This window comes from Gopherus flavomarginatus, chromosome 1, assembly GCF_025201925.1.
Source record: "Gopherus flavomarginatus isolate rGopFla2 chromosome 1, rGopFla2.mat.asm, whole genome shotgun sequence".
Lineage (NCBI taxonomy): Eukaryota > Metazoa > Chordata > Testudines > Testudinidae > Gopherus > Gopherus flavomarginatus.
The window spans coordinates 250,654,236-250,676,648 of NC_066617.1; the positions used below are offsets into that span (position 1 = coordinate 250,654,236).

The 22,413-nt window shown below is 42.5% G+C and overlaps 1 protein-coding gene across 5 annotated transcripts in view; it reads right to left on the reverse strand.

The window, feature by feature from the left end:
• Positions 1 to 22,413, reverse strand: part of AFF3 (ALF transcription elongation factor 3) — a 514,246-nt gene that overhangs the window by 194,246 nt on the left and 297,587 nt on the right. For 3 of the 5 annotated variants that reach the window (XR_007769152.1, XM_050921648.1, XM_050921636.1), the window contains exons 6-8: positions 17,677 to 17,713; positions 4,376 to 4,438; positions 2,721 to 2,772 (exon numbers count right to left, since the gene is read on the reverse strand). Coding sequence is in view for 4 of the 5 variants with exons in the window: in XM_050921648.1 (XP_050777605.1) it covers positions 2,721 to 2,772; positions 4,376 to 4,438; positions 17,677 to 17,713 (152 nt within the window). In the remaining variant the exon portion in view is untranslated. The remainder of the gene's footprint in view (positions 1 to 2,720; positions 2,773 to 4,375; positions 4,439 to 17,676; positions 17,714 to 22,413) is intronic. The other 2 variants (XM_050921667.1, XM_050921657.1) reach the window with 1 other exon arrangement.

Here is a 22,413-nt window from a genome sequence, read left to right on the forward strand (position 1 = left end):
TTTCCCCCTTCTCTTTTCCATTCTTTCACCTTTACTTTTCTTGCCTGCTGCACTATGTCTTGTATCTCTTCCACTATCTTTCAATCTCTGTTGTTCTCTTTCTTTCCCTGCACCTTAATCTATCTGGTTTCTCTTCCTCCTCCTTTCCCTGAATTCTATTTGCAACTTACCTCCTCCATGTCCTTTCAGGCTCTCCTTCCTTCTGTATCTTTTTTTCACCCCAACAGTCTTCCTAAATATAATGGTTTCCATTTAAAAAGTTACCATTTACCAACAGTTACCACAGCTTTTCCCTGTTCTTAAAATAGGAATAAACATCGATACCTCAGACTCTGCTGTGTGGTCATTATTGACAAATGGCAATAATATAAAGGTGACCCCTGTAAATGTATTACATTAGAAAGCATGCCTTACAGTGACAGACTCAAGGAGCTCAATCTATTTAGATTAACAAAGAGAAGGTTAAGGGGTGAGCTAATTACAATCTATAACAGAGGCTGGAAACCTCTGGCATGCGACTCGCCAGAGTGCTTACCCTGGCGGACTGGGCCAGTTTGTTGATCTGTCGCGTCGGCAGGTTCGGTCGATCGCGGCTCCCACTGGCTGTGGTTCACCGTCCCAGGCCAATGGAGGCGGTGGGAAGTGGAGTGGGCGAGGGATGTGCTGGCCGCTGCTTCCTGCCACCCCCATTGGCCTGGGATGGCGAACCGTGGCCAGTGGGAGCCACGATTGGCTGAACCTGCTGACGTGGAAGGTAAACAAACTGGCCAGGCCCGCCAGGGTAAGTTTGCCAGAGGTTGCCGACCCCTGATCTATAAATATGGGGAATAAATATTTAATAATGGGCTCGTTCATCCAGCAGAGAAAGGTGTTACATGATCAAATGGGTGCAAGTTGAAGCTAAACAAATTCAAACTGGAAATAAGTGTAAAATTTTAACAGTGAGAATAATTAACTACTGGAACAATTTACCACGCGTTGCAGTGGATTCTCCATCATGGACAATTTTAAATCAAGACTGGATGTTTGTCTAAAAGCTCTGCTCTAGGAATTATTTGGGGAAGTTCTATGGCCTGTGTCACACAGGAGGTCAGACTAGGTGATCACAATGGTCCCTTTTGGGCTTGGAATCTATGAATCTATGAAGTATTGTAGTGTACAGTTTCAATGGGGTTCAGTGAGAGCACTCATTGGGTAAGGTACTATTCAACATGAATAAGGATGTCACAATCTGGTTCAATTTATTTAATAAAGCCCACTAACAACACTTTATCTAGTCTGCCACAAACAAATTTTGGGAATTTCTGCATTCATACAATAAAACTTACAGAATTTTAATGAAATTTTACTGAAAAGAAAACCTTTTTTATACCCCTACTATAAAATATGACCTAGCCCCAAGATTACGTCGAAATATAGTGTCTGCTTATGTTTTACATATTAAATATCAGCAAAAATAAGTGTTCATTTCTCCGTGATACCTCCAGATGGCATTAAAACTCTTCTCCTTTAAGTCTTTATTGTAATATCATTTTTTAAAAAAATGGAAACCATTAGAAGCATTCTATACCAACATACACTATAAACCATTCCCAACAATCATTATCAGAAGGCATAAAGCTGCTAGCGCTTCGCTTATTAAACAAGTTTGACTAAATACAACATATTGTAATTATATTCTATAGCAAAATCTACAGGACAGGCCATTCATAGACCATGTCAAATCTTTTTATAGATTCATTTCCAGAAGATTTTTAACATATATTTATATCAGAAATCAAAACATTCAACAATCACGCTTATCGTACTTTCTTCTATGGCTACTTTTGGCCACGTAACAGATGGTGATACCTTGCAAGACTTACATGATCTAGCACTCTGAATTTAAATAACAAAAGCCAGAGGACACAAATTACAGACAGGATATGCTCTAAAATTCACGACTGCACTGTGAAAAGAATTCCACTCCCACTCAAATGAGATAAAAAGGGTGAGTGATTTTGTAGAAATTCAGTCCTCTCCTAACTCATGTGAGCAAAATCAAGTTTGCTGATCCAGCCTGTTTTTTTTTGTTTTAAACGTTGAGTCCCTCCGTTTGAAGAGTTGGTTTATTCTGGTAACAGTAAAACAGTTAATTCCTTTGTACATTTAAAAAAAAATGGGGGGGACGGGACTTCTACTGTTGCATTAGAGTAAAGGTGAACACTGATATATTCAAGTGCCTGTTTCCATCTGTTTCTCAACTGCTTTTGTTAATTCAAAAACATCAACAAAATCATGAGAGGTCTGAGGTAGCTGTAATTGGATTTCAAGTAATTCAGAGGTGAAGTTGCAGACTGCAGTCTTTTAAAATTACATCAGTACATCACAGGCATATGTGACATGATATCTTCTGGAAAATGTGACAAACTTCTGCAGCTTGAAGGTAATATTGGACCTGTCCGGTTGTAAAAGCCAACCTCACTCACTCACTCCACCAAAAATAATTTAAGATTTATTCAGCTTGTTACAGAGACATCTCGCTTTTCAAGATCTCTCACAATAAGGATGCTAATGATTTATTAACAATTAACTATGAATCATTACTTAAAAGCCTTTTAAAGAACAGCATCAGTGAAAGAGCTTCATCTTAATGAAAACAAACAGACAAACATTATTTGGCATGATAAAGCAGATAAAAACAGCAATCATTTCTGATCGCAAATAAGAAATTGACTTACGACGTATGTGATGCACTGTTTTCTGGATTCTTTGGCTCAGCCTCACCTTTCCCTTAAAAAAGAAGAAAAATAATATGAAAAATAAGTGAATATCAAAATCTTTATGGTGTTAGAGGTCAATACATTATCAGGCGAATTTTAACACTTTTAAAGTGTACAGAAGAATGCTTTTTAAATATCATATGGCAGGAAGCTGGGACACTAACTGAGCACTTGAAAACTGGGAGTTAATATCAGCATGACTTTTCCTGTCCCTTGTATATGTGCTTAGGGGTAAGTTCTAAAGCAGGCCTGACAATTTCATGACTATCAGATCCCTAGCAAGGAGGCAGGAAACTCTATAAGGCTGGCTGCTTGCAGGATAGAAGGACAGAATGCTTTGGGGCCTTAGTCACTATAGCCTGAGGTGACAGATCAGTTTGAAGGGTGTGAGGATCCCTTCCTTCCTCACCCGTCCCTCAAAAACCCCCAAAACCAAACAGTTTGATTCACCTTATTTGCTGTGATTACTGCTCTCTGAACAACCTGCGGAACCCCAGTGACAGATAGTCGCTAGTCCTAACATGGCCATGCAGGATATACAGCCATATTTGGGCTACCGAGAACTTGACTTTGAGGCCTGTGCAGATCACTGTGACTGTGCAGTTGCTACTCTGCTTTGTAAGCAAGTAGGTGTAGAGAAGGCAGAGAGGCTCATGGAGCAGATGGATCCATGGCTCTTTTCCTTCCTGCCCTCAAGTGCTCCCCAGAAGAGCTGTCTGGAACCACTCTGGGAACTAAGATCCATTTTTTCAGTGCCAGAGTACATTACTTCCCTTTACTTGTACAAAAAGAGAGGCCCAGTCACAATTCTACCTGGGTCCCCTCCCAGGACAGTGGTCACATATGCTGCCCCTTACACAGGGCTGTGGGTCACTGCCCTAATTTAGCAGCCATTAAGGAGAAACATGGCTGGTCTGAAAGCCTGGAGAGGGCTGGATTTTTGTTTTCTTTTGTTGTTGATATTGTACCACCTTGCTTACACACCAGTTATAATCTGAGTGCAAAATATTGTTTCTATGCTAGCCAACGGCCCAGGCACTTGGTTTACCAATGGGCACTGAAGTGCTGTTTACATGCAAGTTTGTTATGAACAGGAGATTAAGAGCTGGAATCTGACTATCTTACAGATGAGACCAGTGTTCTTCCATTCCGTTTTAATGAGTTTTGTCGAATTAAAATTAATTTGTATTCTGTGAAATAAAGTTTGAAATTGTTTCAGTGTTTTCTTGTGTGTAGCGCCTGATTCACCCACTGAACTCAATCAAAAATCTCTAATTGACTTCAAAGGGCTTTGGATCAGGCCTCAAGCCATTACAAGAACTTCAGCGTTACATATGAATAGCTGTTGCCAAAGTTCTCAAGTTTGATTTTCACTAAATCAAAGGTGGAAGAATTTGGGGTATGAAATGAACCTCTGGGGAGAAATACTGTCCCCTTTGAAGTCAATGGGAGGTTTGCCATTGACTTAAATGGATTTCACTCCTTGTACTTTCCCCAATGCAATCCTGAAATAAGCTGAAATAGTTGTTCAAGATAATTGTGCTTCTAGGAGTAGGGGTCCAGCAAAGGAGCCTTTGGTTAGTTTAAACACTTGTTCCATGATGTGTTGGTACCTGCATCAGATGTTTCTAGGCCTTCTAGGCTTGCAGGGAGGGTTTCACTGAAACATTGCTTACCTTTGGGAAGGAGGGGAAAAAAATCAGTTGTTCTTATCACCAATCAGAGGCATGATTTTAAACCAATCGGAAGCATTGGCATGAAGCTAGTCATATCTATTTTTATCAAACATTTGCTACACACAGAATGATCACAAGATAATTTTTATATTTTATATAATTACACTGTGCCTTCAAAATATCACTTAAGATTCAACACCCTATGAGCTCATTTTAGAGACTTGATTATGAGAAAGAGCTGCTGAAGGAGCTACTCAAGGAGTTAGTATCTGGGACAGAAATTAGAACTCAGCAATCCTGACTCCCAATTCTAACTATTAGATGCCTTCTCCACACAGTTGCTTTAATTAAAATATAAGTACCTGCGGCATCATTTTCTTCCAAAGAAAATAGGGTTATTTTGGGGTAGAGAGAGAGAAGTTCTGAGTATTTGGTTGCGACTAGACATGGACCAGAGGTGAAATACAAATTTGAATCCAAAACTCTCACGTCTCATGGTGTTTAGATTCAGTTGTTGAGCTGGAGCTGGGAAATTTGAGTCTGGCTCTCAATTTCCCAAAGTTCAGGCGGGGTTTGGCGACGTTGTTCTGGTTCAGTTCCATGGCTAATTGTGCCCCTTATGCCTGTCACTAGATATACGGCACATAGACTGGCTTAGCAACAATCTGCCTTGAAATATCGGTCAGAACCATATCTACATCCCAAAACAAATAATAGTTCATCGTAGATGTTCTATTTGTAACTAATACTTTTGTTAATAACACATTAGTACAGTAAGCATTGGTGGTTTCACATGCAAATAGGATGTGAGATCCTGAGTGACTTGTTGGCAGTTTGTTCTGCACCAATTGGAAAAGCTACAGCATTTTCGTTCTGCTCTTAGCAGCAATTAGTGTTGTGGCAATAAGAAAAGCAGAATAGGTTCTGTAGCAGGCATGCTATTTAGCCAAACAGGATATTAATGAATTACTCTACAGTGAATGTTTGCAGCTGCTTTAATGCTCATAATCACTTAACATTCCAATGGGGAAGGAAGAACAACTGTACAGTATGTAAGAGTAAGAGGGAGAATGGAGAATTAATGCCTTACTGACTCCACAGAAAGAACTGCACCATAACGCCAATGAGTCACAGAAATTCAAGAAAAACTGTATTTACTAAGCATGAATGATATTTAAAGATTTGGAATTCAGATTCACATTGACAAGCCTAGTGAAAGGGTGTTGCTTCTCTGAGCTACCTGACCTGTTTGAGCCCACTCTTATCCACACTCTGTCTTCCAAGTCTTCACACAAACTGCCAAAACCAATCTGCCCTTGTCTCCCTTTAGCTGAAGGTACTATTATGAGGGACAGGCAATTCAGCAACCAGCTAAGCTTCTTTAGCTCCAGGTATCATTTTCTGGGCAGGTTATGAGGCCCTTTCCCTCCACTATCTCAGTCTTTTGCAGCTGGCCAAGAGTCTCACTACATGTCCTACTTCTTTACAGACCTGCTGTTGGTCTGCTCCCTTCCAAACGACTGATCTTCTGGAGCATGTGCATATGGATGAAGGCCTTCTAGCCCCAGTTTTTCAGCTGCAGACCTGGCAGGTTTCTGCTGCTTCCCACTGAATTGGCTCTTTTACCATTTCACATTCTAAGGGTAAAATGAACCAGAGTGCAAAGGCCAATTTCAAATCCACTTTCTTGAACGGATGGGGGGGATACACTGAGATTGGCCTATTGTACCTCGGGTAGATGAGAGGGCCTTATAGGCCTGGCTTGACATGAATAACTGGACATGGATGAGGCCTCATTGCTTGGGAGACAGGATTAGGGAGGTACGTGGATCAGCAGGCTGAAACCAGAATGTCTGTACTAGCTAAGATAAAGGGCAGGGCCGTCCTTAGCCATAGGCAGAATAGGCAGCAGCCTAGGGCACCACTAGTTCTGGGGGCACCGCTCTGCCGGGAGCTCGGACAGACGGGAAGCAGTAGAGCATGTAAGAGCAGGGCTGCTGGGTCCTAGAGAGAGATGAATGCAGCACAGTCTGAGGTGGGGGATTGGCTGTTGGGGTCTCTGGGAAGGGGTGGGGGAAGGAACTCACCTGTAGGGTGACCAGATGTCCCGATTTTATAGGGACAGTCCTGATTTTTGGGTCTTTTTCTTATATAGGCTCCTATTCCCCCCCACCTCTGTCCCGATTTTTCACATTTGCTGTCTGGTCACACTAGGTGGGGGTAATTGGTACCTATATAAAACAAAGCCCCAAATATCGGGACTGACCCTATAAAATCAGGACATCTGGATCTGGTCACCCTAGCTGGGGAGCGCGTCCCTCCCCCAAGCTGGCAGTGATCCATCTCATCCGGGGGAAGCTGCACAGGGCAGGATGAGCTGCTTTGGCTCCATGGGTGCCTCGTCCCTGAGATCAGATGCTGCGCGAACTTCACCATGGTCCGTTGGGCTGGCGGTGGTGCCCCTTGGCGTGTGATCGGAGCTGAGGGTTTGCTGCTGCTGTTGCCACTCTGCACTCCAAAAGGTGGATTTTGGGGTCCTGCAGTTTTCCGCCTATCTCCTCCTCTACTGCAGCTGTTGGACCAGCAGGATGGGGAGTGAGCCAAGCATGGAAGCAGTACTGTGTTGCCATTTAGATTGTCATTTAACAAATTTGTTCGCCAAAAATACTTGCTAACAATCCTGAATTCAATTTCAATATTTTTTTTTGAAAAAACAGAAAATTAAGTTGTTGACAATTATTTGTGAAAAGTTTGGTATGGGGAAGGAAGTGGGCCAGTTTTCATCAGAGAAACAAAAAATGTTGTCTGACTTTCCTATAGCCCTGTTACTGCTAAATAGAGTCCTCCAACTGTAATATGCTCATCTCCTTACTAGTGTATAGAGCAGGGTCAGCAACCTACAGCACACATGCCAAAGATGGCATGCGAGCTGATTTTTGATGGCATGCGGCAATGGGCTGAGCAGCTCAGCCCGCTGCTGCTCTGGGGTTCTGGCTGCTGCCCCATTGCCACCCGGGGTCCTGGTCGCTGGCCCCACTCAGCACCCGCTACTGGTCTGGGGACCCCCAAGGAACCCCAGGCTGGCAGTGGGCTGAGCAGGCCGGTGGCTGAGACCCCGGCTGAGCCACTCAACCCACTGTCGGCCTGGGGTTCCATTCACTCAGCTGGTAACGGGCTGAGCAGGACTAAATTCAACAAAAGAGGGAAACAAGAGCAACTAATGACAAAGTGCAAGAACCTAGAGCAGTGGTCCCCAACCTTTTTCATCTGGCGGTCACCAGATGAAGGACCGTGGCAATGGATGAGCATCTGCCGAAATGCTGCCGAAATTCGGCGGCATTTCAGCGGCGATGCCTCTGGATGACGCTGCTTATCGGCGGCATGCGGTGTCATCCAGAGGTGTCGCCGCCGAAATACCGCCGAATTTTGGCAGCATTTCGGCGGATGCTCGTCCGCCAGCCAGTACGCAGGTGCACTGAGAGGCCCTGTGGGCGCCATGGCATCCTCGGGCACCATGTTGGGGACCCCTGACCTAGAGAGCCTCCTGAAGCACGGCAATCGTTTTGATTTAAATGGACTTGAAGTGTATGAAGAATTGAGTACACTGTCATCAACGTTGCCACATGCAAAATCAATGATGGACATTGTACAGTTTACTCATACCAGCAAACTTGTTGATATATATCCTAATGTGTACATTGCCACTCGTATTCTATTGACAATTCCTGTAACAGTAGCATCAGAAGAATGGAGTTTCTCAAAACTAAAGCTCATTAAAAACTATCTCTGCTCTACAAGGAGTCAGGAATGCTTGACTGGTCTTGCTATTCTTGCAATCGAACAAGACATCACTTTGTCTTTGTCATACGATGACATTACGGATTTTGCAGCCAAACAAGCCAGAACGGTTGCTTTTCATTAAAAACAAAGCCTTGTTTCAATACCTCTGCATAGAAATTTCCAATACAATGTTGACAAATTAAAAAAAAATCTATTATTTGCATCATTCTGTTAAATCAGAATTTTTTCTATAGTGCTACTTCTTTAGTGCTAGTCCATGAGCGTTACAGTGTGCTTCATTAACCTCAACTGGTTTTAATAACACGCATGTGGCAAGTTTTCCAGTAGTGTAAGCTTATGTTTGTATTGCTAAGAGCAAGACAGGCACAGGGGCATCAGTTTAATAATCCCGCCTAGGGCACCACAAATTCTAAGGACGGCCCTGATAAAGGGGGAACACTCAGGGAACCATTTACAATGGACAAGATGACAATGGATAGGACAAGTGTGGACCATAACATAAGGCAGAGAGTAAATTGTGCAGAGATAATGTGTATTCTACAGGGATTAATTCTTACAAAGTGATTCAGCCAATCCCAAAATGTGTGATGAAATGTACAGTAAATGCAATCTAATATGTAAATGCATATAAAGGAAGAGGTTTTCTGTGTAACTTTGGATGTGTGGCACAGCCTATATTGCCCCCTATGCTTGGGACTGATGAACTCACTGTAGCTTTACTGTATGCCAAATAAAGGAACATGAGTGACAAGAAGACTGGAGTCAAATTGAGTTCTTGGGAACCAAGTTGGAGAGGTCTTGGGGGAACGCCAAGAAGCCTCAGGCGCCTTATCTCCCAGAAGATCACCATCTTAATATTCTAGATAAAGCAGAAGACTGGTAATCAATTTCTATTACCATCTCTGCCCATGTTCTTTATGTAATGCTGACACCTTGGGGTGGGTTGATGGCAGTAGAGATCAAACCTGAGAGCCAGATCTTAGTGCATGAGCCTCTACTGCTTGAGACTGTCTTAGCCAAGGCTGTAGCAGGCTCATCAATCTCTAGCTGGCATAGCCACGATTAGAGAGGGACAGAGTGCCACACCAAGTAGGTGTAGCCTATATTTATGACGCTGAGCAAGTCGCTCAATTTATCTATGTTTCAGTTTCCCCATCTGTATAATGTACTACCTACCTCACAACTGTAATCCCAGACCAAGGGTGACCATCTTTTCAAAAGACAAAAGTGGAACCGATGCAGGAACCCCACCCTCATCTGTGGCCCCATCTGCTGCTCCTCCTCCTCTTTTCCTGGGACTGCATCCTCTGGCCAGGCTGGAAGCCAGAGTTGGGCAATGAGCCACCCAGGGAGCTTGGGCTGCTGTGGAAAGCCCGAGACCCTCCACTGGCCCTGGGCGAGAGACCAGGGTACTGAGAGTGGCCCCCAGCCTGTGTCCCTACCCACAGGGGGCGCTGTCCAGGACATGTGGAAGGTTCAGGGCTCCCCACAGTGACCTGGGCGGCTCTTACTTCTGCCTGTCTCCAGCTTCTGGCCTGGCCAGGGGGTAAGGCCTCGAGGGAAGAAGAGGAGCAGGGGCTGGAGCCTCTTGGCAAGGGGGGGCTACGGCCCACCTCAGCTCCCCTCCCACTGGGAAGAGGCTGGTGTTGCCCCTGAGCCTTGGGCAGGCACAGAGCAGCGCCACAGGGAATCCAAGACAAATGCTGTCCCGGAGTCATTCAGCCTGAGTCCAGGATTTGAACTCTTCATTTCAGGACTGTCCTGTCCAATTCGGGATGGGTGGTCATCCTAGCTAGACCACAATCTTCAAAACACAAGGAAAAATGAAGCAAGACACGCAGGCAGGTGATCAATCAAATCATGTAATCACCACGAAACAGTTCAGGGAGCAGGAACCAGGAAACAAACAGGAAATGGAAGAGGGAGCAGGAAGCAAGATGCAGAAAGGCAACACACACATCAGTCGTCACAATTTCCTTTTTTTCTCCCCAAAAGTTCAACAGTACCTGGCCAGAGGCAGCTGGTGATCCTGGCTTTGATTCAGCTCAGGGGCTGGATGCTATTGATGTGGCACAGCTTCCGTGATTTGCCACATATTATCATACAGAAATGAGCCTCCTCTTCCCTATCTGTTTCCCTTTCGGTAGGAAGTATATCTCATTGGTTAACAATGTGTTCTCTGTGCGCACACTCTGTTCTCGCCACACTCCGTACCCTGCATCCCGCAAGATCATGCCATGAGTAATGAAAATGCTTCCAGACCCTCACCTAGAATACACTGCTTGTCCAGGATAGAATGTGTGGAGTCTTGTGTGGATACGCTTGTTGAAAGTCATACATTTCCTCGTCACATCAGTTGGCTTCGAGGATGGCAAAGGGGTGGGATGAGCCTTTTCCATCAGCATAGACAACTTGGTGCTCATAGGACAGTTGAACAGCCAGTAGAAAGGGGTTTCTCCAGTATTTTCATGAGATGTACTCCAAATAACATATAAAGCATGACTCAATGCAATAGGTAAGAGTATACCTAGAAGTTCCTGCAGTATGCTAGCTACACACTTCTTCAGAGTCCTGTGTAGTCTTTCCACTGTGCCATTTCCTTGTGGATGGTACACAGCAGATTTATAATGTACTGTACCAAAAGTCATCAGAAAGTCTTCAAACTATCTTTAAAGAAAAGGTGTCTCATTCTGAAACAAGGCTCTCTGGTAGGCCAAAGATTGCAAATAAAGTGGTTAGGCAAGAATTTAGTTCCTCAGAGGTATCTGTCTTGTGAAATTATGAATACAAAGCGGTAACGTGAGTAATAGTCTATAGCAGCATCTTTTGCAAAACTGCACTTGGCCACATTCAACTTTATGCCTGCTTGTTGGGGTCAGGTTAGCACGTGGTCCAGAATAGCATTATGCCCAGGAAGGGTCAGAGCAAAGATGAGAATGTCATCCAAATAACAACATGCACCCAGGTAGAGACAGAGGTGGAATGGCCACTTGAATGGTCCCTTACAATTTGTGCTAACTACATATGCTAAACAATCTGATCTACCTTGCATTTTGCTGTGAAGCTGGGAGCATCTTTCCCAGGCCTGAAGAAGAGCTCTGTGCGGCTTGAAAGCTTCTCTCTCTCACCAACATAAGTTGGTCCAACAAAAGATATCACCTCACTCACTCTGTCTCTCTAAAATCTGCGCACAGTCAAATGTTGCCACTCTTCTTGTATATGGTCACCATAGGTGAAATCCAATCCACAGGCCCTTCCACCTCCTGAATGAAGCCATTAGCTTTCATGTAGTGCAATTCCATTCAGATCTTGTCCATAAGAGCAGGAGGTACATAATTTGCAGGCATGCAAAGGGCTTGGTGTTCAAATCCAACAGCAGAGACAACGGATATCCCATGGACAGAATACTGTCAGTGTTAAATAAATCATGGTGCCTCTGAATGATACGTTGTGCATCCCCTTCTATTCTAGCTATTCTAGAATAGCTAGCATAACTACTCCTCAGGTGTCCAAGCTGCAAGCAAACATCATATAATGGGAAAGGATTTGCAGTAGCAGCACCTTTAATAACACTAAACTTTGCAGTCAAGGCTACACCTCTATGGAGCATAGAGCTTCACCCATTGTCTGCAAATCATACAAATTCCAAGCTTTTATAACCACTTTTGTCAGGCAAATATCCAAATTATGAACTAACTCAGAGGGGAGAATGTTAACTTCAGCACCCCTATCCACCAAGCACTTCAGCAGTGTACCGTTATAATACAGGATTCCAGCTCCAGTGCCTTGCCACTTGAGGAGATTGTACTAAAGGAAACATCTGGTCCCTGGTAAAGATAGTTTTGTGCAGCTCTACATTTACACTATGCACTGAAGGCTTCCTGTCTTTGTGAATCAGTGTATGGTGGCAGACTAACTTAAAGCATCCTTCCTTCTCACAAGCCTGGCACTGGGCACTGCTAACCGGGCGGGCCTGGAAATTGGCCAAGTGACCTGTACTACTACAGCAGAAATAGTGAGGAGCTGGCAACTTTTGCTGCTGAGGCCATGGAGCGGGAGTAGGTAGCATTGTATGACTCTGGGCAATGGAAGCAGGAGAAGCAGGTAACGGGGACTGAAGTATAGACACAAAGGTAGCAGCAGTCTGAGACATTCCAGCCCAAACCCTCTCAATTGCCTCACTCTTAACATTTGTGGCTTCAGAAGTTAGACGCCTAACATCTTCAGCTAGTGACCATTTGCTCAGGCAGTCACTGGCTATGCCAATCACAAAAATGTCCCTGAGCTTGATCATCATAACATCCCTGAATTCACAGGTAAGGGCCAACTGCCAGAAATGACAAGCAAACTGATATATTGTTTTGCTGGGCTGCTGGTGAGCCTCAAAAAAACACCCTAACAATTTTCCTTTTTAACAGAACAGAAGCTCCACTCACAACATATTTGTTGAGAAGCTGGACAGACACTTCAAAGGAAGGCTTGGGCTCTTTGAGTTCACCATAAATATCAATGCCATCACAACCTAAGCCGTTCTGCAGCAAGGGTAATCTAGCAGCACCAGAGAGTTGCAGGATCTGCACATAGTTCCAAAAATTCTGAATTAAGTATCGCCAGTCAACAGGTGAAGGATGTGCAGGCAGCATAAGTAGCAGAACAGAAGCACTTGATGCCATAATTTTATGCTCTGATGCATCCCAGAATACAATCCCCAAAACACAAGGAAAATGAAGCAAGAGACACAGGCAGACGGTCAATCAAAACATGTAATAACCAGGAAACAGCTAAGTCAGCAACAGTCTGAACAAAACATAACAACAGTCCCCAATGACAGATATGTAGCAGCAGGCGCTGAGTAACTGCACACATTCAACACCAGGCACTCCCTTCCCCGCCCAGACCCAGAAGAACAGGAACTGGAACATTGAGTTCAGGGAGCAGGAACCAGGAAACAAACAGGAATATGGAGTAGGAAGCAAGAAGCAGGAAAGCAACACAAATAGACACCAGACATCACAGTAATGAAACTTATATCATTAACGTTTGTAAAGTGCTTTGAGATCCTTGTATGGAAGACACTACGGAAATGCAAAATTATTATTTGTGGGAAAGGTGGCAGGGGTGCCATTACAGATTTTGAGGAGGGGGGCAACTTTAACCGTGATTCCAGGAGCTGCTTAGGCACCTGAAAACTCTAGTCTCTTGGCAGATACCTTAGCAATTAGCTGACAGGAGCACTATATCTAACTGTTACATAAAAGAAAGAAAATTAAATGAATATTAGACCCACTCAGCTCTTATACTAACATGTTCTGACATCTTGTGGCAAGTCACTTAAGGGATACTGGTTAGGTTTAAAATTTTAATGTATATTCTTACTTTGTTACTAACTCTGCGGAGAGAGAGACTCCATTAGCACTCCTGGGTTCTGTCTAAGCTCTGGGAGGGCAGTGGAGTCTAGTGGGTTACAGCAGGGGGTAGGTACATCTGAGTTATATATAAGAACATCAGAATGGCCACACTGGGTAAGACCAATGGTCCATCTAGCCCAGAATCCTGTCTTCCAACAGTGGCCAACGCCAGGTGCTTTCGAGGGCATGAACAGAACAGGCAATCATTGAGTGATTCATCCCGTCACTCATTCCCAGCTTTTGGCATCATCCCTGCCTTCCTGGCTAATAGCCATTGATGGACCTATCCTCCATGAACTTATCTAGGTTTTTTTTGAACCACCTTATAGTTTTGGCTCTCACAACATCCCCTGGCAAAGAGTTCCATGGGTTGATTGTGAAGAAATATTTCCTTTTGGTTTTTTTTTAAATTGCTGCCTAATAATTTTATTAGGTGACCCCTAGTTCTTGTGTTATGTGAAGGAGTAAACAACATTTCTTTATTAAAGTTTTCCATGCCATTAATGATTTTATAGATCTCTACCATATTCCCCCTTAGTCGCCTCTTTTCCAAGCCGAAAAGTCCCAGTTTTATTAATCTCTCCTCATATGGCAGCCATTCCATACCCCTAATCATTTCCGTTGCCCTTCTTTGTACCATTTCCAAATCCAATATATCTTTTTTGAAATGAGGTGACCACAACTGCACGCAGTATTCAAGACGTGGGCATACCATGGATTTATATAGGGGCAATATGATATTTTCTGTTTTGTTATCTATCCCTTTCCTAATGATTCCCAACATTCTGTTTGCTTTTTTGATTGCCACTGCACATTGAATAAACGTTTTCAGAGAACTATCCACCGTGACTCCAAGATCTCTTTCTTGACGGGTAACAGCTAATTTAGACCCCATCATTTTGTATGTATAGTTGGGAGTATATTTTGCCATGTGTATTACTTTGAATTTCATCTGCCATTTTGTTGTCCAGTCACCAAGTTTTGTGAGATCCCTTTGCAACTCTTTGCAGTCAGCTTTGGACTTAACTATCCTGAGAAATTTTGTATCATCTGCAAATTTTGACACCTCACTTTTTGCCCCTTTTTTTCAGATCATTCATGAATACGTTGAACAGCACTGGTCCCAGTACAGACCCCTGGCGGACACCACTGCTTACCTCTCTTCATTCTGAAAACTAACCATTTATTCCAAACCTTTGTTTCCCATTTTTTAACTGGAGCGCCTGGCAATGCTTTCAGGATCATCTAATGATCCTTAATTTAACTTAATGACAAGCCCTTTGTTATCTTAATCACCTTGCCTCTGTTTATAAACAAACGCCCTGCTCCAAGGGCGGAAGCTGAGAGCAGCACAGAACTCATCACATTCCACACTCAAGCTCTGTCTGGGGCTAGGACATGTGCTGTGAGAAGAACTCAGGTATGAAACCCAGGAGGGTGCAGTAGTCCTCCCCAAAATGGTAACACCGGAAGATATTTTTAACAACTGGAGTCAAAATATCCTTCATGACAAGCTTCAGACAGACCGCTCCCAAAGTAGACTTGTTAATATTGAGGCTATCAGCTTTATGGGACACTAAAGACTTAAAACTAGGTAAAGCAGGATAGGGGCCATGTTGACACCTCCCTCACAGGGAGCCATTTATTACAATTTCCCAAAACCTCAAAACAAGCTTGCAGTTTCAATCAAAGTTCCAGGTAAAGATTTGGTAGCACGTATATCTTACTTTATCCAACCTAGCTATCCACCTCAATATGAATCGTCTTTTTTTTCATTATTAAAATTTTGCAAGGACCATGAAGTACTGTAGGTAAAATAAACTATAGGAAAACAATGATCAATGCTAGGCGTTCTGATATCATCACAAACCACTCAAGCTCTGCTCGTGTTTATTATGCTCAGAATTCCTCAAGTGTTTGCACAGCCTCATCTATTATGGCTCTTTAGTGCTTTCTTCTCTCATTACTACATTCATTATTTTTCTAGAGAATTCCATTCCCTTTGCCTTTTTATTACTTCCTTAGTGCTGGTGCTCACAGCAATATCAAACTGATGCTGGCAATTAAGTGGCACCACCACCTGCTTGTTCACAACATCGTCTTCCACAGTGCTGCCTCTTCCTTAGCAAAGTGCCGTACCATATTAATAGCCTGAAGTCTCCTAGCATTCTCCCTCTGGGTGTCAGCTTCTTGCACCAGTGGGTGACCAATCAGTTTCAAAGCCATGTTTACTGGCTCAGAGCATTTGTCATCTTCAAACCCAGCTTTGTAATTTGCAAATAGTGTTCTGTTTTAGCTCACAGGTCATGAAGCTAACAAAATAGAGCCTTTGGCCATGGCTACACTAGAGAGTTGCAGCGCTGGTGAGGGGGTTACAGCGCTGCAACTTAGGATGTGGCCACACTTGCAAAGCACGGCCAGCGCTGCAACTCCCTGGTTGCAGCGCTGGCTGTACACCCGGTCGAGCCTCGGGTGTAGCGATTCCAGCGCTGGTGATCCAGCGCTGGTCAGCAAGTGTGGACCCCACCAGCGCTTTTATTGACCTCCGGGGTATAAGGAGGTATCCCAGAATTCCTGTCCACAACAAACCGGAAGAAAGGGGGAGCTCGGAGTTCAGCCAAACTGCTTATTTAAAAAACAAACACAGTTCCTATTTGCTGAGCGAGCGGAGGCAGGCAGGGGAATTACTTTGGAATGTTCACAGCTGTTTGCTTGAAGAGAGAAACAGCACGCTCACACGGCAGAGGGGGAGGGGGAAGTCCATGTTGAGCAGATGCTTATCTGGTCTGACGGCTATTTAGGAGTGCATAATTTGCATTTAGTGAATGAGAGAGGGGTGGGGGAAGGGGTCAGAACTTTTAAAATGATGGAAGGTAGGCACTGTGTGTCTTCCAGTCTTTAGAACTTGCAAGGCAGGGAGCTGAGAACAGTGTCAGCTCCAAAAATCCAATCTCTCTGTTTCCCCCACGCTCCCTGTCACATTCCACCCCACCCCCCTCTTTTGAAAAGCACGTTGCAGCCACTTGAATGCTGGGATAGCTGCCCACAATGCACCACTCCCAACAGCGCTGCAAATGCTGCAAATGTGGCCACACTGCAGAGCTGGTAGCTGTCAGTGTGTCCACACTGCAGCGCTGGCCCTACACAGCTGTACGAACACAGCTGTAACTACCAGCGCTGCAGAACTGTAAGTGTAGCCATGGCCTTTGGTTGGGATGCTTTGATATCATGAACAGGGTACGGTCATGTATACTGAATATGCTGAAGAACATTAATACCAGTCAGGGATGTCAGAAGAGAGAATTAATACTTTGTTTCGTAGAACAATTCAGTCTTTTTTTTTCCACACAGCCACTAACGTGTTTTATCAATAACTAAATGCAATTAAAGTACAACTGCTTTGTAATATGGCCTGTACACTTTAGTAGGAGGATAGGCAAGGATGTGAGCAAAGCAAGCTCTGTACTCGCCATCCTTGTCAAAATTATATATCAAAGGCAGCCCAAAACCAAATGCTTTTTGAGGTAGCATTTGTTATTGTTTTGGCATACTTCATGTATTATATAGCACCATACACAGTGACAGGGCCATAGCATATAAATAAATAAATAATAAAGCACACTCTCAGAAATTTTAGGCAGTTTGGAGGTTGGGGTTGTGTGCGCATTGATATGTAGAGACAGTTTCCACCCATTAACTATCATTTTAGAAGAGCAACTATTTTTCCCTGTAAAATCTCTCTCACGTATAGCAGAACTAGATATGATGGAGCAAATTGTTCCTTCCATTGCCAACCTAAAGGGATTGTTCCCTTCCCTTCCCTTCCCCACTTACAAGCCATTAGTGATTGTGACGCCCAAGGTTCTGCACTTGGACAAAACAGTAGCCTGCCAGCTGAGATCCTGTATTGGACCAGTAGGCTTCCTCTTTCCACTATTTTTTTTCTCAACTGTCCTATTGTTCACTTGTTTCTCACAGTCACAGTCAGCGTCTCCACCAAATCCAGCTGTAAAGTGAGGTAATTCTTACTTGGATTGCTGTGTCCTGTAGACACCTGCTGCGACTCCTAAAATAATAAAGAAAAGCATACCATGTATTATTTTTTTGTGGTAATTTTTAGAGGCAATAGACGTTTGAATGTAAGTTACCTTAATACTTCCAAACAGCTTTGTTAATCATTTATTCAGTCTAATCACAGAACATCATTTCCAACTATAAGAAGAAAATCAAACATTTCCTTGAAAATGCATTTACTCTAGCCTTTTTATACTTATCTCTTAATCATGATCCTTTAATAGTATATTTTTTTCTATCTTCACTATCAATCTCCAGCTTATTATTCACTTATTACTCCACTAGAACTCAAGGGGTTACTACTTTCTACCAGGCTAGGTGAGAAGACAGGCAAGCAGACAAATGATTATTTCTGAAGTTCTTGCCAATATCATTTCATAGGCCATCATATTGTTCTGGGAGCAGCACAGTTAATCTTTTCTCCTCACGTCGAGGATCCCAAGTGTCGCATCCATAATGGATCAGGAAATTGGTACACACAGCATTAGAGAATGGAAATTTAGACCCTACTCCTGAGCCTAGTTCTACTATCTACTAAACACACTGAAATATTAGGTTAAAATAAAAATGAAACTAAATCAACACCTAGTTTTCAAAAAGAAGTCTTGGCACAGTATCTCTGGAATCTTAAGCTAGTCTTCAGCGGACCAGCAGATACCTATGTATCAGAAGTGGGTTTGTAACTGAACTTCACAAAAACACCTAAAACATTTCTAGTGAAACATTTAGAACATTTTTGAAAAACACTGATAGTCTGCCTTGCATTAACTCTTTCAAGTAGGTTTGTTCAAATCGGTTCTGTTTTAAATAATTCATTCAATTATGGGCTGTTTTTAGACTTGATATATGGAAAAGGTTGTAATGTACCATATGTACTAACATTATATTGGTACTGTAGATGTATTACTGTGTATTATTTATGGACTCTTGTTCTTTAGGTGCCTCCTACAATAGCTAAAGATGGAATCTCGGTTACCATAAACATGGCACAGCACTTATATCATGCATTTTTCAGTTTAGCAGTTTCTCCAAAAATACTTTGAGCACCTTGGACTGCGTCAACAAGGCTTTTTAACAAACACTTAGTCAACTTAATGGTTCTAAATCATTTGAAGTTTTTCCACCCTTGTTTTTTAAAAAATAAGTATCTCTGACTGTCACTCAGGCTAGCCATTACTGGGCGGCTAAGCCACATGAGAAATAGATTATAGTTTAGGGAGGGAATTCCATACATATCTCCAATTATGTATGAAATAAATACACTTTATAATACTACACCATTTATAGTGCATGCTGCAATTATGACAATAAAGACGGCAACATTGACAGAATAGGCATACATGCCAATACATACATTATTTTCAAGGCAGAAAGATTTTCAGCTAAAACCTTGGTCCTAAGGGCAGTACTGAGCCAACAGACAGGCTTACAGCAATAGACAATTATTTTTTATTTCCAGGCTAAATATGTCTTTAAGCTGCAGTTACGTCTGTAAACCTTTATTAATTATGTAAGAAAAAAAGCAATTGAGCCATTTATAGCTTTCCTAAAAAGCAAAAACATGAAGAAGCCTGGACATTCAAAGTTAAAGTTACTGAAATGGAATGAAAAATAGAGAAATTCACAGTAAAAGTAACTCAAATAAACCTAGCTCTTTCCTTATCCCTTGCCCCCATGGATCTCTTTTTTCCTTCTCCCCAGCTACTGTAGGCTTGGATAGGATTTTTTTGATGGTAATCTTAAATCCACTAAGGACCTGATCATGTTTCGTTAAAATCAATGGGAGTTTTTCCATTGAGCTGAATGGGAGCACGGTCAAACTTGTAAGGGCTTAATCCCATAGCACTTCTCAGCAACTTCAACTTGCAATTAAGCCAGGGTCATTGAACTGGGGGCATTCAGAATCTTGAAGGGTCAGATCTTAAATCCACTCTAGCTGTGTAATTTGCCTGTGGAGTCAGGGATCTCCAGACTGCATGGCTCTGATTTGGAATTTGCATGTCTACAGTACACATCTGTTATTCACTGCCATCCTGCATACCGGAAATGACCTCACCACACATTAAGTGGTGGGGATCTTTGTCTAGCTCCTCAGAGAGGGTGTGTTGCCCCTTTAAGGGAGGCTAGAGAGCCACAGACTAACCTACTACATGGAGGCAGCTCCATACCATGTCAGCTTCAGGATGCTGACCCATCCCCCCAGGTGACCAGATGAGAAGGGGACTATTTATTATTTATGCCCATGTCTTTTTCTGCAAAGCCCTCTTTTCACCTGGACCATGCTGAGCAGATGCTTAATTTTTCTCCTGTCCTAAGAGGTTTATAGATTCATATATATAAGCTACAATCTATGCTACATATTACAGTATGGCAACACTTTTTTACTTTTCAAACTATCTACTTTGCGGGAATTGCCCCAACTATGATCCCTTCTGATGAAGAAATATAAAAGCCTGAATCCATTTGTTTTTTTGAGTATAATTTCAAAAAAAGCAGGAGCAGTTTGCTGTAGTGATGTGATGACAGGTACACTTGAATTTAAACGCTACTCTAGCATACAATCAAACTGTCTACCTTTCTAGGCATCATTTTTTTCAAATCTTAAAAGCAACTATATTTGGTAAAAGTGAGTCATTCACATCTGCAGTTCTTTTCTAATTCACCCATTCTAGCTTTTTAAAATTAACAAGAATAAAAGAATAATTAACTGACCACCATAAAGATGAGATGACACCAACATTTAAAGCTTCTGTTAAGAATGTGTATGCAACACACTTGTGAAAATGGACTGGTTTTCTGAAAGTGGAGAAAGAGTTGCCCAGACACCACAATGATGGGTGACCTCATCCAATCAGACATAGCTACATGGAAATGGAGTGCCTGATCTGCTTTTTGAGACATATGAAATCACTGTAAAAATGAAGGAAAAGAGCCATGCAATCACCAGAATTTACCGTATCCTCTTTTCACACAACTGAGTAGAGAATACATGAACATGAAAGTTCTCTCACAAGCATCAAGCATGTTCTCATTCAGCAGATTTAATTATTCATATAAACTTTATTTATTAAGATGTTTGTAATAAAATTGCAATACGATAATGCATGATCATTTGTACCTAACAAAGTCTCACAAAGATAGTAGAGGGAAAAGCATATGTGGCGCGTCATACATATGCACTAATTCAATTATCTTTAAGATTTGAAAAATGAGAAATAAAGGGACTCACACTGCCCCTTTCTAGTAAATTTAAGAGTACAGATTAATCCCACAGAGAAAGAAAATTCAAAATTAAGGATAAAATGGACCTTTATACCCTCTACTAGGTAAAGGGATGTTGCTGGTCTGCTTTCTTTAACGTACTCTCATTGTGGTGAGGTGATGGAGGATGTCCAGTATAGTCTGTGTATTTCAAATTTGACACTGAATTTCCTTTCCTTGTGGATTTAACTTGGATCTTTACCATTAATGTAGGTTTAATTTTTATGCTGTGTATACAGTATATATATATTTAATAATGATATTTAAAATCTAGTTATTTAGCTTTCATTTCTAGCATGATTCCAAATCCATCCTGCTACAATTTTGATAACCCCTGAAACTTTAATAGCCTAATTAAGAAATTGCAAGTCTCAAGCTGTTAGATCACTAATTAGTTAAGATATAGGTTAAAAGTAGTTCAGTATGTGTTAGAATTAATGATGCTGATATTCTAGTTTTATGGGAAGAATGAGCAAAAATACTTTGTAGCCTTTCAGGGAATCCTCCGAGTCCATAACAATGCTGGTGATCTGTCTACATTTCCCCTTCCACAACTCACAAATACCCTCAGCCACAGTGACATTCCCTGCGCTGAAGAGGGTTGGTATGCTACTTCTTCCCCCGAGTCCGTCAATACTGTGCCTTGAGTTAGCTGGAAGAGTCACTAAAAATAAGCTGTGCTGGTCTCACACCATTCCCACAGAGAATGAACAAGCTGCCTTCAGCATCCCAGTCCCTGTATATTTGCCTAGAAGTAAGCAGCAAAGCTTATATCCTAAATTTAGATCCCTCACTTGCCCTTGTGTTGCTGTTAGATTGCCAGGCACTTCTGTGTGAGTAATCCACAGTGATCTGGTATGGTTATAAATGTTTTATCGACATGAATTTGAGATAGCCACACTGCTCATGAATGCGGAAGCCTCTAGTGAATCATGCAGGTCATCCCAAATTCATGCTGATAAAACCTTTATACTACACAAGACCATTGTCTGATCTATGCATATGTCACATATGTTAGAGAAAATAAAATAACTAGTTTATGAATGTTTTAGAAACTTAAAAAAAATATTTAAAACCACTGTATTTCTGAGCCTGCAAAACAGATGCCTTAGTTAGAACGTAACTATGGAGGCTCAGAGTGAACCATAGAAATGCCTTAGCCCTCGTCCAGACTAACCCGCGGCATCGGCGGGTTAAAATCGATTGCTCGGGGATCGATATATCGCGTCTAGTCTGGACGCGGTGTATCGATCCCCGAGCGCGCTTACATCGATTCCGGAACTCCATCAATCCGAACGGAGTTCCGGAATCGACACGGAGAGCTGCGGACATCGATGCAGCGCCGTCCAGACTGGTGAGTACCTCGATTTTAGAAATTCGACTTCAGCTACGTTATTCACGTAGCTGAAGTTGCGTATCTAAAATCGATTT